Source organism: Pristiophorus japonicus, chromosome 2 (genome assembly GCF_044704955.1).
Source record: "Pristiophorus japonicus isolate sPriJap1 chromosome 2, sPriJap1.hap1, whole genome shotgun sequence".
In the NCBI taxonomy this organism is placed as follows: Eukaryota; Metazoa; Chordata; class Chondrichthyes; family Pristiophoridae; genus Pristiophorus; species Pristiophorus japonicus.
Window position 1 is genome coordinate 102,380,192 of NC_091978.1, and position 14,235 is coordinate 102,394,426.

Sequence of the window (14,235 nt, forward strand, 5' to 3'; positions counted from 1 at the left end):
TGCTGGGACTCCAGCTATTTACAATATACATGCCATTTAGGACCGAGATGAGGAGAAACTTCTTCACTCAAAGAATTGTGAACCTGTGGAATTCTCTACCACAGAAAATTGTTGAGGCCAGTTCGTTAGATATATTCAAAAGGGAGTTGGATGTGGCCCTTACAGCTAAAGGAATGAAGGGGTAAGGAATGGGGTACTGAAGTTGCATGATCAACCATGATCATATTGAATAGTGGTGCAGGCCCGAAGGGCCGAATGGCCTACTCCTGCACTTATTTTCGATGTCTATGTTTATAGTAAACACCCAGCAATGTAACAACTCTCTTTTTGTTCCTCAACTCGAACCAAATAGATTAAGTCTCTGAACCCACTAGTATATCGTCACTCTGTAGAACTGTAGTATTATCCTTGATGAATACTGCCACCCAACCAACCACCCCGTTTACCCTACCCCAGTCTTTTTTCCTTCCCTATCCCTCTTGAATACATTGTAGCCAGGAATGATTAGTTCCCATTCCTGACCATGTTTCAATTAGCTCTCCATTATAGCCACTATAATCATAACCCAGTGTGGCAACTTACACCTGTAACTCACTAACTGTATTTCTATCATTCATGCATTCCAACATCACGCTAGTTGGCTTTGCTTTGTTCCTCCATACAATTCCTGCTCTTCCTACACTATTTTTTGTTCTGTTGCTATTTGGCCCTCCTAGTTTTCTGTGCACGTGTCTCTCCTCTTTGCTGCTGCGTCCTGGTGCCCCTCCCCCTGCCAAATTATTTTAAACCCTCTCCAGGAGGTGGTTACCCCACAGACAGTGCGCGTTATAAGAAAATAAGAAATAGAAACAGGAGTAGGCCATACGGTCCCTTGAGCCTGCTCCGCCATTCAATAAGATCATGGCTGATCTGATCATGAACTCAGCTCCACTTCCCCGGCGCTCCCCATAACCCCTTATCCCTTTATTGCTTAACAATCTGTCTATTTCTGTTTTAAATTTATTCAATGTCCCAGCTTCCACAGTTCTCTAAGGCAGCGAATTCCACAGATTTACAACCCTAAGAAATTTCTCCTCATCTCTGTTTCTAAGATCGTACCCTCTAGTTCTAGTCTCCCCCATCAGTGGAAACATCCTCTCTGTATCCACCCTGTCAAGCCCCCTCATAATCTTATACATTTCGATAAAAACACCTCTCATTCTTCCTAATTCCAATGAGTAGAGGCCCAACCTACTCAACCTTTCCTCATAAGTCAACCCCCTCATCCCCTGAATGCAGCCTAGTGAACCTTCTCTGAACTGCCTCCAAAGCAAGTATATCCTTTTGTAAATATGGAAACCAAAACTGCATGCTGTATTCCAGGTGTGGCCTCACCAATACCTTATATAGCTGTAGTAAGACTTCCCTGCTTTTGTACTCCATCCCCTTTGCAATAAAGGCCAAGATTCCATTCGCCTTCCTGATCACTTACTGTACCTTCATACTATCTTTTTGTGTTTCATGCACAAGTACCCCCAGGTCCCGCGGCACTTTGCAATCTTTCTCCATTTAAATAATAACTTGTCAGTGAGGAAGGGAAGGGAAATGGGTAACCAGCCATCAGGGTAAGAGGAGGAGACTGGAGACAATGCAAGGATCTCAAGAGTGTTGCATTGATGAATAGGCTGAATATTGATGAATAGGCTGAATATCAATGACAACTCAGGGGAAGGCAACCACGAGCAAAGCAGCAGCACCATGGAACAAATGGTTGCCAGAATGAGAGGGAAGTGCACAAGCACAGTAGTATTAGGGAATCTGTAAGCGGGGAATACACAGGGGCTTTTATAGCCACAGCCAAGGGTCCCAAATGGCCTCCGAATTGCCAAGCTAAGGGAATTCACAGAGTGGGATTTTGGATAGGGAAGAGAAACAGTCAGAAGTCATAGTTCATGTTGGTGGTAAAAACAGAGAGACAGACTATTATCTGAATGGTGACAAATTAGGAAAAGGGGAGGTGCAAAGAGACCTGGGTGTCATGGTACATCAGTCATTGAAGGTTGGCATGCAGGTACAGCAGGCGGTTAAGAAAGCAAATGGCATGTTGGCCTTCATAGCGAGGGGATTTGAGTACAGGGGCAGGGAGGTGTTGCTACAGTTGTACAGGGCCTTGGTGAGGCCACACCTGGAGTATTGTGTACAGTTTTGGTCTCCTAACCTGAGGAAGGACATTCTTGCTATTGAGAGAGTGAGCGAAGGTTCACCAGACTGATTCCTGGGATGGCGGGACTGACCTATCAAGAAAGACTGGATCAACTGGGCTTGTATTCACTGGAGTTCAGAAGAATGAGAGGGGACCTCATAAACGTTTAAAATTCTGACGGGGTTAGACAGGTTAGATGCAGGAAGAATGTTCCCAATGTTGGGGAAGTCCAGAACCAGGGGACACAGTCTAAGGATAAGGGGTAAGCCATTTAGGACCGAGATGAGGAGGAATTTCTTCACCCAGAGAGTGGTGAACCTGTGGAATTCTCTACCGCAGAAAGTTGTTGAGGCCAATTCACTAAATATATTCAAAAAGGAGTTAGATGAAGTCCTTACTACTAGGGGGATCAAGGGGTATGGTGAGAAAGCAGGAATGGGGTACTGAAGTTGCATGTTCAGCCATGAACTCATTGAATGGCGGTGCAGGCTAGAAGAGCCGAATGGCCTACTCCTGCACCTATTTCCTATGTTTCTATGTTTCTATGTTGGAACCAATGGAATAGAATTGAGATCCTGCTAAGGGAGTTCAAGGAACTAGGAGACAGACTAAAGAACAGGTACTGAAGGATTGTAATCTCAGGATTACACTCCGCATCCTGCACTAGTCAGTACAGAAATAATAGGGAATTGTGTGTGGTTGAAAAGATGATACCAGAATTCTAAGCAGATTGGGACCAGTTTTGGGACAATAGAGGCCTGACAGGCTCCACCTGAACTTGGCCAGGACCAATGACTTCACTTAAAAAATAACAACTCCTGTGGGAAAGGGAAAACAAAAAGTGAAGAAGCAGAAAGCATATATAAAGAAGCATGAGGAGTAGAAATACAAAAAAAGTCAAAGAAATGAGAATGTAGATAAGCTAGAGGAGACTGTGGAACAATTGCTAGATCTGTATCACTGTTTAAAATGAAATGGCTTGAAAAAATTAGCAGAACTCAAAAGTGGAAAGTCACATAGCCCCGATGGCAAGCACCCTCAGCTGTTGAAGGAAGTCAAAGTGGAAATAGCAGAGTCTGGCCACAATTTTTCAATCCTCTTTAGATTGCAACTTGTGTTGGGAGACTGGTAGCCAATGTAATAACTGTTTAAATGGGGAGAGAAAGATAAAAGTAGGTATCTTTATATCAGCTAGTCTAACAGATTTGAGTACAAGATTAAAGAAGTCTTACTGCAATTATATAGAGCCTATATTCTCTAGAGTTTAGAAGAATGAGAGGTGATCTCATTGAAACATACAAAATTCTTACAGGGCTTGACAGGGAGGATGTTTTCTCTGGCTGAGGAGTCTAGAACCGGGGGTCACAGTCTCAGAATAAGGGGTCGGCCATTTAGGACCGAGATGAGGAGAAACTTCTTCTCTCAGAGGGTGGTGAATCTCTGGCATTCTCTACCCCAGAGGGCTGTGGAGGCTCAGTCTTTGAATATATTCAAGACAGAGATTGATAGATTTTTGGATATTGAGGGAATCAAGGGATATGGGGATAGTGCAGAAAAGTGGAGTTGAGGTAGATGATCAGCCATGATCTCACTGAATGGCGGAGCATGCTCGAAGGGCCGAATGGCCTAATGCTGCTCCTAATTCTTATGTTACCTGTGGCCAAATTCTTAAGAATCCATTCTTTTGAGATAAAATGAGTGAACATTTAGAGGTGCTTCAGATAATCATGGGCAGCCAGGATAAATGTATTAAAATCAAGACTATTTTATATAGTTTCTGAAGTGACTTGCATGGAATGCAATAGGTTTAGTGCATATGCATCATCAGGTGTTGGGAGACGATGTCTCACAGGTGGCTTGTTACAAAAATTCTGGTAAATGGAATTAAGAGGACATGTATCGGCATGGTTAGAAATAGACTGGTGGACAGGAAACAGAGTTAGAGTTAATAGATGTTGCTTAAGTTTGAGAAGGGTTGGAAGTGGTGTACCTTATAAAATTGCCTACAAATTCATACTACATTGTTTTGGAAAGCGAGAGGAAAGTAAGAGAAAAAGCAAATGCATCACATGAATGATGATATTTTAACCATGGTTTAACATCGGCTTTGGAAGACATTTCAATGTAACACAGCACTGACCTAATAGAGAAAAATCAACATGCATATGGATACACCGTAATGGGAAACAGTTTATTGCATTAACCAATATCAGCTGTCAAGGTATAGGAACTGGATTTTTAATTAAATAAAATATTTCCTCCTCAACATGTTATTGGGTAGATGATACTTACCTTGGTATACCTAAGAAACAAAAACATGATGTTATCTGCTAATGTGTGTTATATGTGCATATGCATCAGATGCAGAGGTGATTGTGTGAGAAGCATCAGCTGAAGGCAGAAGTAGGCTCAACTATGATGTCCCTCAGTTAAAATAGTATGCCTAATAAGATCCAACCTCTCAAATGAAGAATGCCCACTTGAGTGAAGCATTAGAGGCCTGTGAAACCTTAACCCAATACCCAGGTTACCACCTTTAAGAGAGAAGCAGGGTGAGAATGGGTACCAAAGGAGATAAACCAGAGGGAAAACATTTATTAAGGAATTCAATTGAAGTATCAAAACCTAAAGTGTGGGGAACACCAAGGGGAGGAGGGGTGGTGATCAAAACTGATGATTAGACAATGGCAAGCTTGGGTTTTAAATGGCTACAGATTATAGGACAAAGTGAAGATAGCTGGTGAACAGTTCTACAGTTTTGAAGTCCTGGGAATAAATGAGGTACTTCAGGACCTGGTGTTCCATATAATATAACAACTTATTCACCAAAATGATCAGTTAAGTGACAGGAAACTAAATCAAGGAAGATTCATTCATTGTTTCATTTCAATCAATCATTCACCTGATGCCAACATTACATGAAGATCACTTGGAATGCTGGAAAAAAAATTTGATTGATGCATTAGACTAGATACTGTTTCTTTCTAATTCCTTTTGTCCAGCTACTTTTAGTGGAACTAGATATGGGAAAAAGACAACAGTGATGCCCCATACTATCCTTGTCCATAAAACACAAAGCAGAATGTGATTTCAGCAATTCTTGACTGAATAAGCTCTTTGAACTTGTCCCACGTGACGACACTTTGTGATGGAAGGCCAAAGGGATTTTATTTGTGACAAGTTAGAGGAAAGCAACTCTTGCAGTTGACATATTTCAAAGCCAGGATTTTGACAGAATAAATATTCCAGATGCAATATTCTTGAACTTCACACTATTATGCCAGAGGAAGGGGTGGAAGCAAGTGCTCGCTCAATTGTATTAACAGTATGAAGGCAATAGAGTTACAAGAGAAAACAAACTAGCATTTTTTTTTTGATGGGGCTGGGGTGGAAGAGAAGGCAGGGGAGAAAAGAGTCAGTCACAATAGAAAAAGATTATATGGTTGTTGCTCAAGTCTCAAAGAACAGGCATTGCTACTGACTTCACCCAGTTGATATGCTAGATATAAAATAAATAATTTTACTTGTACAGCGTCATTCATGACCGCAGGATGTCCCAAAGCACTTTACAACCAATGAGGTACTTTAGAAGTGCAGTGACTGTTGTAGTGTAGGAAATGCAGCAGCCAATTTGCGCACAGCAAACTCCCACAAACAGCAATGTTTTAGATGTTGTTTGAAGGATAAATATTGGTCAAGACACGGGAGAACGCCCCTGCTCTTCTTCCAATAGTGCCAAGGCATTTTTTACATCCATTTGCGAGAGCAGACGGGACCTCCGACAGTGCAGCACTTCCTCAGTAGTGCATTGAAGTGTCTGCCAAGAATATGTGCTCAAGTCTCTGGAGTGGGACTTGAACCAACAACCATCTGATTTAGGGGCGAGAGTGCTACCACTTGAGCCAATGCCGACATAAATATATTCTAATAACAAATTAATATAGTAAAAATAAGAGAGACTGGTTCTTAATGCAAGATAAAAGTACAACAGCTTCTGTAAAGAGATAATGAAGTTGTTTCCAGTTTAACCACTCTTAACAGATACCCACATAAGGATTATATGCAGTCTACTTACGATTTCAGACGTAATCCATTCTTTAACCTTCTGCCGGTATTGATGCAATCAGAAGAAATCTAGTGATAACAGGCAAAGCAGATATTAAACCACAGACCTATGGGACACCTTGAGGTTCAATATCTTTTGACCTCAGTCAGTGATGCAATAAATACCATCAAATTGTTACTGAGTAATCCTCTCATGGAAAGAAGGGGACAATTAGTAGTGAAGTATACAAGAATGATGTTGAAGGATAGAGGGGTGGGAAATGTTTTACTCTGACAGGCTCTTTGAGGGAGAGGCTATTAATAATCATTAGATTTTCAGACTGATCTTTTCCAATCTTGTACTTTCTTTTCCCATAGTTACAAGGTTTGTCAAATCAGACTCTCAGTAAATTATAACATGGCAGTTTTTACAAATAAAGAACAGCATGGTACATAATATGCTTAATAGGAAATAACACTGACTGACTTTCAATGGTTTGGTTAGTTACATTAAATTCATGACACACACACACACACACACACACACACACACACACACAGTGAAATAATAGCTTTAAATAAAATGCAAAGTGTCAAACATCAAAATTTAACCTTCTGCCAGAACTGATGCAATCACAAGAACTCGAGTGATAAAGGGAATGCAGACATTAAACCATAGTCCTGTAAGACACCTTTTTCCATCAGTCAGCGAAGCAACAAATGTTGTCAAATTGTGACCGAGTAGTCTTTGCACAGGAAATATTTTATCTGCTCATACTCACTGAACAGAATATTTTGTCATCCAAATCACAACTGTTTATCAGAACGAAATTAATAGCTGTTCAGTAACAAACTTGAAATAATGCTATAGAAGTTTCATTAAGAATTCTGCACAAATAAAAGATATTACTTAAGGAATGATATGGATAGAACCCCACCTAACCGGTTTTTATTCTGGAAAAGGGAATTCTATTTAATATATATGCTGCCTTTAAAACTTGAAATGTGTCTATGAATACCATGGAAATACTAAATGATTGCTTCATGAATGCGCTGGATGTCCAACAATAAAAAAAAAATCATACTCTGGTCATACATTAGTGGGTGGTCACACATCATGGGCTAAACACATCAGATTTGCTTCAGGATGCATTCTGGTTCAAGTATCAGTCAGCCAGTTCTTTCAGCTGTATACATGAATAAACCGTGACCATTCATAATGTACCGCGGGTCATATTATGTGTTTTGAAATGTGTTTTCAAAACCTAGGCACAATCAGGAGTCTATCTGTAACAAAGCAAGCAAACTTTGATTTGCTTTTGGTATTTAAAAAAAAACTTAAAGTGCATAAATATGAAGATCTGCTGAAAGTAAGCAACCATGGTTCTCACTCCTGATCATTATCCAAATGATCCCTCATAGAAATGAGTGGATTTTGGGTCAGTATACTTGGCTATGATGCCTTCCAGATTTAAACAGCCTGCTGACACTCACTGTCTTGGTTCATACATGAAGAATGTCACTTGGCCAAGGTATCAGAGGATGATCGGCAACGTATAATTATACTCCACAGCAAGGCTTTCAGGAGAGGAAAGGGCAAAAGGAAATTCATTTATACAAAATAATTCTCCTAAAAACACCATATTTAATACAACAACATCTTACAATTATGTAACACCTTTAACATAGTAGACATCCCAAGGCAAGTCATGGAGGTATATTCAAAAATGGATGTCAAAGTAGGAGATATCAGGCATAGGGATCAAAAGCTTGGTCTGAGAGGTGGATTTTAAGGAGTGGAGGGGTGGAGAAACAGAGGGAATTAGAGAGGTAATTCCAAAGCGTGGGGCCGAGGCAGCTGAAAGCATAGTCACCAATGGTGGAGTGGGGATGGATGCATACGAGGCCAGAGTAAGAGAGAGACAGAGGGGGGAGCTTGTATGGATTAAGGCGGTTAGAGATAGGGATGGGTGATGCCATGAAATAACTTAATCACAAAGATGAACAGGACTGGGATTTATGTTAAGTGTGATGCCACTTCAATTTCAACGCAAATGCAGCCTGACATCAATATTTGAAAGTTTTGTACAAGAATTGTATCAATCCATAATTAAATGGTAAAACAATTTACTGAGAAACAGTTTACAAAGAAAACTTATTCACTTGGGTTTCATGTTTTATAATTTTCTGATGTAATACTAATTTCTGGAAATTGGATAAAATTGGCAAGTTTGAGATATCAGGGTAGTTTTTAAATTGCACTGTACATCATATTTTGACTCAATTAATTTTTTGATAACTACTGTACTTCATGACATAAACTACCGAAGAACAAGTGCATTAATGTACTGAAAACTCTTCGTTAAATCAATTTTAAATGCTGAAAGTTTAGATTCTCCTTTTTTATATATAAATAAAAGGATTATGGATAAAGTACAGAGATTAAGCCATTTGTGATGAATACTCATCTCATCACTTGATTATTTGAGGATTTACCAGATTTTACTCACAGATGAAATAAACATAGAAAGAAGTAGGAAGCAAGAAATTCGAGAGCTTGTGACAATTTGATCACTTGTGAATACGAGGCTTTCCCACAACTGATAAAGGATGACAACAACCTTGCATTGATACAGCACTTCAATGTAGAAAAACATTCCAAGGTGCTTCACAGCTAGACACAGAACATAAGTCGGGGAGTTAGAAAAAATGACCAAAGGCATGGTCAAATAGGAAGGTTTTAAGAAGATATTGTAAGACAGGTAAAGAGGAAATGAGCAGTGTGGTTAGCGAGGGTGCTCCCATGACAGCTAAAGTCTACCACCTATGGAAGCTGGGGGCTGAAAAATGGAAAGGTACCCAGAGTTGAGAAACAAGGCTTGTGATGGGGCAGGTGAAAAGATCCAAGAAGTATGGCAGGGCGGGTTCAAAATCATAAGGGGTCTAGACAGAGTTGAGAAAAACTGTTTCCATTGGCAGAAGGGTCGAGAACCAGAGGACACAGATTGAAGGTAATTGGCAGAAAAAACAAATGCGACAGGAGGAAAAACATTTTACGCAGCGAGTGGTTAGGATCTGGAATGCAGTGCCTGAAAGGATGGTGGAGGCAGATTCAATTGTGGCTTTCAAAAGGGAATTGGATAAGTGCCTGAAGGGGGGAAAAAAATGTGCAGGGCTACGGAAAAAGGGCAGGGGAGTGGGACTAGCGGAAGTGCTCTTGCAGTGAGCCAGCACAGGCTCGAAGGCCCGTATGGCCTCCTTCTATGCTGTAACCATTCTATGATACTTATGAGCCAGGATGTGGATGATGCAATTTTGGAGTTCATTGAGAGTGGAACTTCGGAGGTCAATGAGGATGGTGTTCGACAAAACAAAGCTGGAAGTCACAAAAAAAAAGTTGATTAGGGTTTCAGCTGCAGTGGTACTGAGGTAGGGGTAGAGATGGGTGATGTTACAGAGGTGGAATTAAACAGGTTTGATGGTGGCCAGAATATGGGACTTGAGCCTCCGCTTCCTGTTGAGCAAGACACAGTTGAAGACTGTCTGTTGTAACTGGAATTAGCAGTCAGAGAGAAACTTGAGGGTGAGTACAATGTCTTTGATCTTCCCAATTCAATTGGAAGAAATTCTGGCTCATCAACAACTTAATGTTGGACAGGCAGTATGACAACAGAGATACTTGTTGAGTTAAAGGAAAGTGATTTAGCAGAGCTGGTGTTGCTGGTCATATGGAAATTCACCTCATGCCTATGACTAATATTGCCGAGGGTCAACATGTAACTGAGGGACAACATGTAAGTGAGGAAAAGGAAGCAGCCAAGGACTGAAATTTGGGGTATACCAGAGGTGATCACGTCGGGAGGTGATGCAATTGCTGGAGATGGGCGGGTAAGTGGAGCTGAGTCCACGGCCAGATCAGCCATGATCTTCTTGAGTGGCGGAGCAGGCTCGAGGGGCTAGATGGCATACTCCTGTTTCTAATTCTTATGTTCTTATGTTCTTATGAGATGTGCCAGCTGCATTAGCAAAGATTGTAAAAGAACCATGCAAGTGTATTTTCCCCAGAGGTGGGCCACAGAGGAGGATGCCACGATCAATCATAGAATCTTACAGCACAGAAGGGGGCTACTTGTGACATCATGTCGGCTCTTTGAAAGAGCTGTCCAATTTAGTCCCACACCTCAGCTTTTTCCCCCAGAACTCTACAAATAAGTCCTCTCCAATTGCCTTTTGCAAGTGCCTATGGAATCTGGTTACACTACCCTGTCGTGGTCAGGGACAGGAGGGTGTGACTGCAAGTGAAGCAGGTAAGGGGATCTAGGAGGTAGTATTGCAGGAGCCTCAGTCCCTGCACTTGTCCAATAGATTTGAGGTTCTTGCAACCCTTGTGGACAAGTGTGCAGACTGCTGGGTGGATGAGCAGACTGACCAAGGCACCATGGTGCAGAAAGCCATTCAAATGGGGGAGTAAAGAGGCAGGTGGTTGTAGTAGGGGACAGTATAGTTAGGGGGATAGATAGTATTCTTTGCAGCAGAGAGCGTGAATCCCAAAGGCTGTGTTGCCTACCCGGTGCCAGGGTAAAGGACATCTCCTCCGGGATAGAGAAGAACTTGGAGTGGGAGGGAGAGAATCCAGTTGTCGTGGTACACGTAGGTACCAATGACATAGGTAGGACTAAGAAAGAGGTTCAGCTGAGAGAGTTTGAACAGCTAGGGACTAAATTGAAAAGCAGAACCACAAAGGTAATAATTCTGCATTATTACCTGAGCCACGAGCAAATTGGCATAGGGTCAATAGAATCAGGGAGATGAATGTGTGGCTCAGAGGTTGGTGTGGGAGAAATGGGTTTCGATTCGTGGGGCACTGGCACCAATACTCGGGGAAGAGGGACGGACTACACCTGAACTATGCTGGGACCAGAGTTCTAGCGAACCAAATAACTGGGGAAGTAGACAGAGCTTTAAACTAAATAAGGGGAAGGGGGAGGATGGTTGCAGTGGAGATAAATCTAGAATGCCAAAGAGAAAAGAAAAGGAGGCAATGCAGGAAAGTGATTGTGGTAAGGATAACCAGATTATGTCAGGAAGGGACAGAGCATACAAACAAAAGAGTGCACTAACAAATAGGGTCCAAGTGAGAAAAAATAGCGATATGACAAATAGGGCTATAATACAAAATAATGTTAAGATGTCTAATAATGTTAAAAAGACAAATTTAAAAGCATTGTTTCTGAATGCACGAAGCATCTGTAATAAGGTAGACGAATTAACAGCACAAATAGATGTAAACGGATACGATATAGTTGCAATTACGGAGACACGGTTGCAGGGTGACCAGGGTTGGGAACTGAATATCCAAGAACAGGGCAAAAGGAAGAGGGGGTGGTGTGGCGTTGTTAGTAAAGGATGAAATCAGAGCAATAGTGAGAAAGGATATTGGCTCAGAAAACCAAAATGTAGAATCAGTCTGGGTGGAGCTAAGGAGCACCAAGGGGCAGAAAACATTGGTGGGAGTTGTCTGTAGACCTCCAAACAGTAGTGGTAGTGTAAGGGACGGCATCAAACAGGAAATTAGAGATGCATGTTACAATGGTACTACAGTAATCGTAGGTGACTTTAATCTACATATAGACTGGCCAAACCAAATTAATAATAATACTGTGGCAGATGAATTCCTGGAGTGTGTACGAGATGGTTTTTTAGACCAGTATGTTGAGGAGCCTACTATGGATGGGAAATTGATGGGATTGAAGGTCAATAATCCCCGGGGCCTGATAGTCTGCATCCCAGAATACTTAAGGAAGTGGCCCTAGAAATAGTGGATGCATTGGTGATCATTTTCCAACAGTCTATCGATTCTGGATCAGTTCCTATGGACTGGAGGGTAGCTGATGTAACACCACTTTTAAAAGGAGGGAGAGAGAAAACTGGTAATTATAGACCGGTTAGCCTGTCATCAGTAGTGGGGAAAATGTTGGAATCAATCATTAGGGATGAAATAGCAATGCATTTGGAAAGCAGTGACAGGATCGGACCAAGTCAGCATGGATTTATGAAAGGGAAATCATGCTTGACGAATCTTCTGGAATTTTTTGAGGATGTAACTAGCAGAGTGGACAAGGGAGAACCAGTGGATGTGGTGTATTTGGACTTTCAAAAGGCTTTTGACAAGAGATTGGTGTACAAAATCAAAGCGCATGGCATTGGGGGTAATGTACTGACGTGGATAGAGAACTGGTTGGCAGACAGGAAGCAGAGAGTCGGGATAAACGGGTCCTTTTCAGAATGGCAGGCAGTGACGAGTGGAGTGCCGCAAGGCTCAGTGCTGGGACCCCAGCTCTTTACAATATACATTAACGATTTAAATGAAGGAATTAAGTGTAAAATCTCCAAGTTTGCGGATGACACTAAACTGGGTGGTGGTGTGAGCTGTGAGGAGGACGCTAAGAGGCTGCAGGGTGACTTGGACAGGTTAGGTGAGTGGGCAAATGCATGGCAGATGCAGTACAATGTGGATAAATGTGAGGTTATCCATTTTGGGGGCAAAAACATGAGGCAGAATATTATCTGAATGGCGGCAGATTAGGAAAAGGGGAGGTGCAACGAGACCTGAGTGTCATGGTTCATCAGTCACTGAAAGTTGTCATGCAGGTACAGCAGGCGGTGAAGAAGGCAAATGGTATGTTGGCCTTCATAGCTAGGGGATTTGAGTATAGGAGCAAGGAGGTCTTACTGCAGTTGTACAGGACCTTGGTGAAGCCTCACCTGGAATATTGTGTTTAGTTTTGGTTTCCTAATCTGAGGAAGGACGTTCTTGCTATTGAGGGAGTGGTTCACCAGACTGATTCCAGGGATGGCCGGACTGTCATATGAGGAGAAACTGGATCAACTGGGCCTTTATTCACAGAGTTTAGAAGGATGAGAGAGGATCTCATAGAAACATATAAGATTCTGACGGGACTGGACAGGTTAGATGTGGAAAGAATGTTCCTGATATTGGGGAAGTCCAGAACCAGGGGACATAGTCGTAGGATAAGGGGTAGGCCATTTAGGACTGAGATGAGGAGAAACTTCTTCACTCAGAGAGTTGTTAACCTATGGGATTCTCTGCCGCAGAGAGTTGTTGATGCCAGTTCATTGGATATATTCAAGAGGGAGTTAGATATGGCCCTTACGGCTAAGGGGATCAAGGAGTATGGAGAGAAAGCAGGAAAGGGGTACTGAGGGAATGATCAGCCATGATCTCATTGAATGGTGGTGCAGGCTCGAAGGGCCGAATGGCCTACTCCTGCACCTATTTTCTATGTTTCTATGTTTCTATGGAACAGGCTATTGTAGATTAGGTATTGTGTAATGAGAAGGGGTTAATTAACAGTCTTGTTGTGCGGCGTCCTTTAGGGAAGAGTGACCATAACATGATTGAATTCTTTATCAAGATGAAAAGTAAAGTAGTCCAGTCCGAAACTCGGGTCCTAAATATAAACAAAAGAAACTATGAAGGTATGAGGAATGAATTGACTATGATAGATTGGGAAGATTCATTAAAAGGCAACGGCTAACATTTAAGGAACGAATGCATGAATTGCAACAGTTATACATTCCTTTCTGGCGTAAAAGCACAAAAGGAAAAGTGGCCCAACCATGGCTAACAAAAGAAATTAAGGATGGTATTAGATCCAAAGAGAAATTATACAAAGTTGCCAGAAAAAGTACCAAACCTGAGGATTGGGAGCAATTTAGAATTCAGCAAAAAAGGACCAAGAGATTGATTAAGAGGGGAAAAAGAGAGGACAAGAGTAAACTTGCAAGGAACATAAAACGACGGCAAAAGTTTCTACAAGTACGTAAAAAGAAAAAGATTAGCGAAGACAAATATAGGTCCTTTACAGACAGAAACGGGAGAATTTGTAATGGGGAACAAGGAAATGGCAGAACACTGAAGAGGACACAAATAACGTCACAGAAATTCTAGGGAACCAAGGGTCTAGTGAGCAAGAGGAATTAAAGGA

At 41.7% G+C, this 14,235-nt stretch overlaps 1 protein-coding gene across 8 annotated transcripts in view; it reads right to left on the reverse strand.

The window, feature by feature from the left end:
- Positions 1–14,235, reverse strand: part of atosb (atos homolog b) — a 188,401-nt gene that overhangs the window by 25,383 nt on the left and 148,783 nt on the right. For all 8 annotated transcript variants that reach the window (XM_070868444.1, XM_070868443.1, XM_070868441.1 and 5 more), the window contains one exon: positions 6,258–6,316. In XM_070868444.1, coding sequence (XP_070724545.1) covers positions 6,258–6,316 — 59 coding nt within the window. The remainder of the gene's footprint in view (positions 1–6,257; positions 6,317–14,235) is intronic.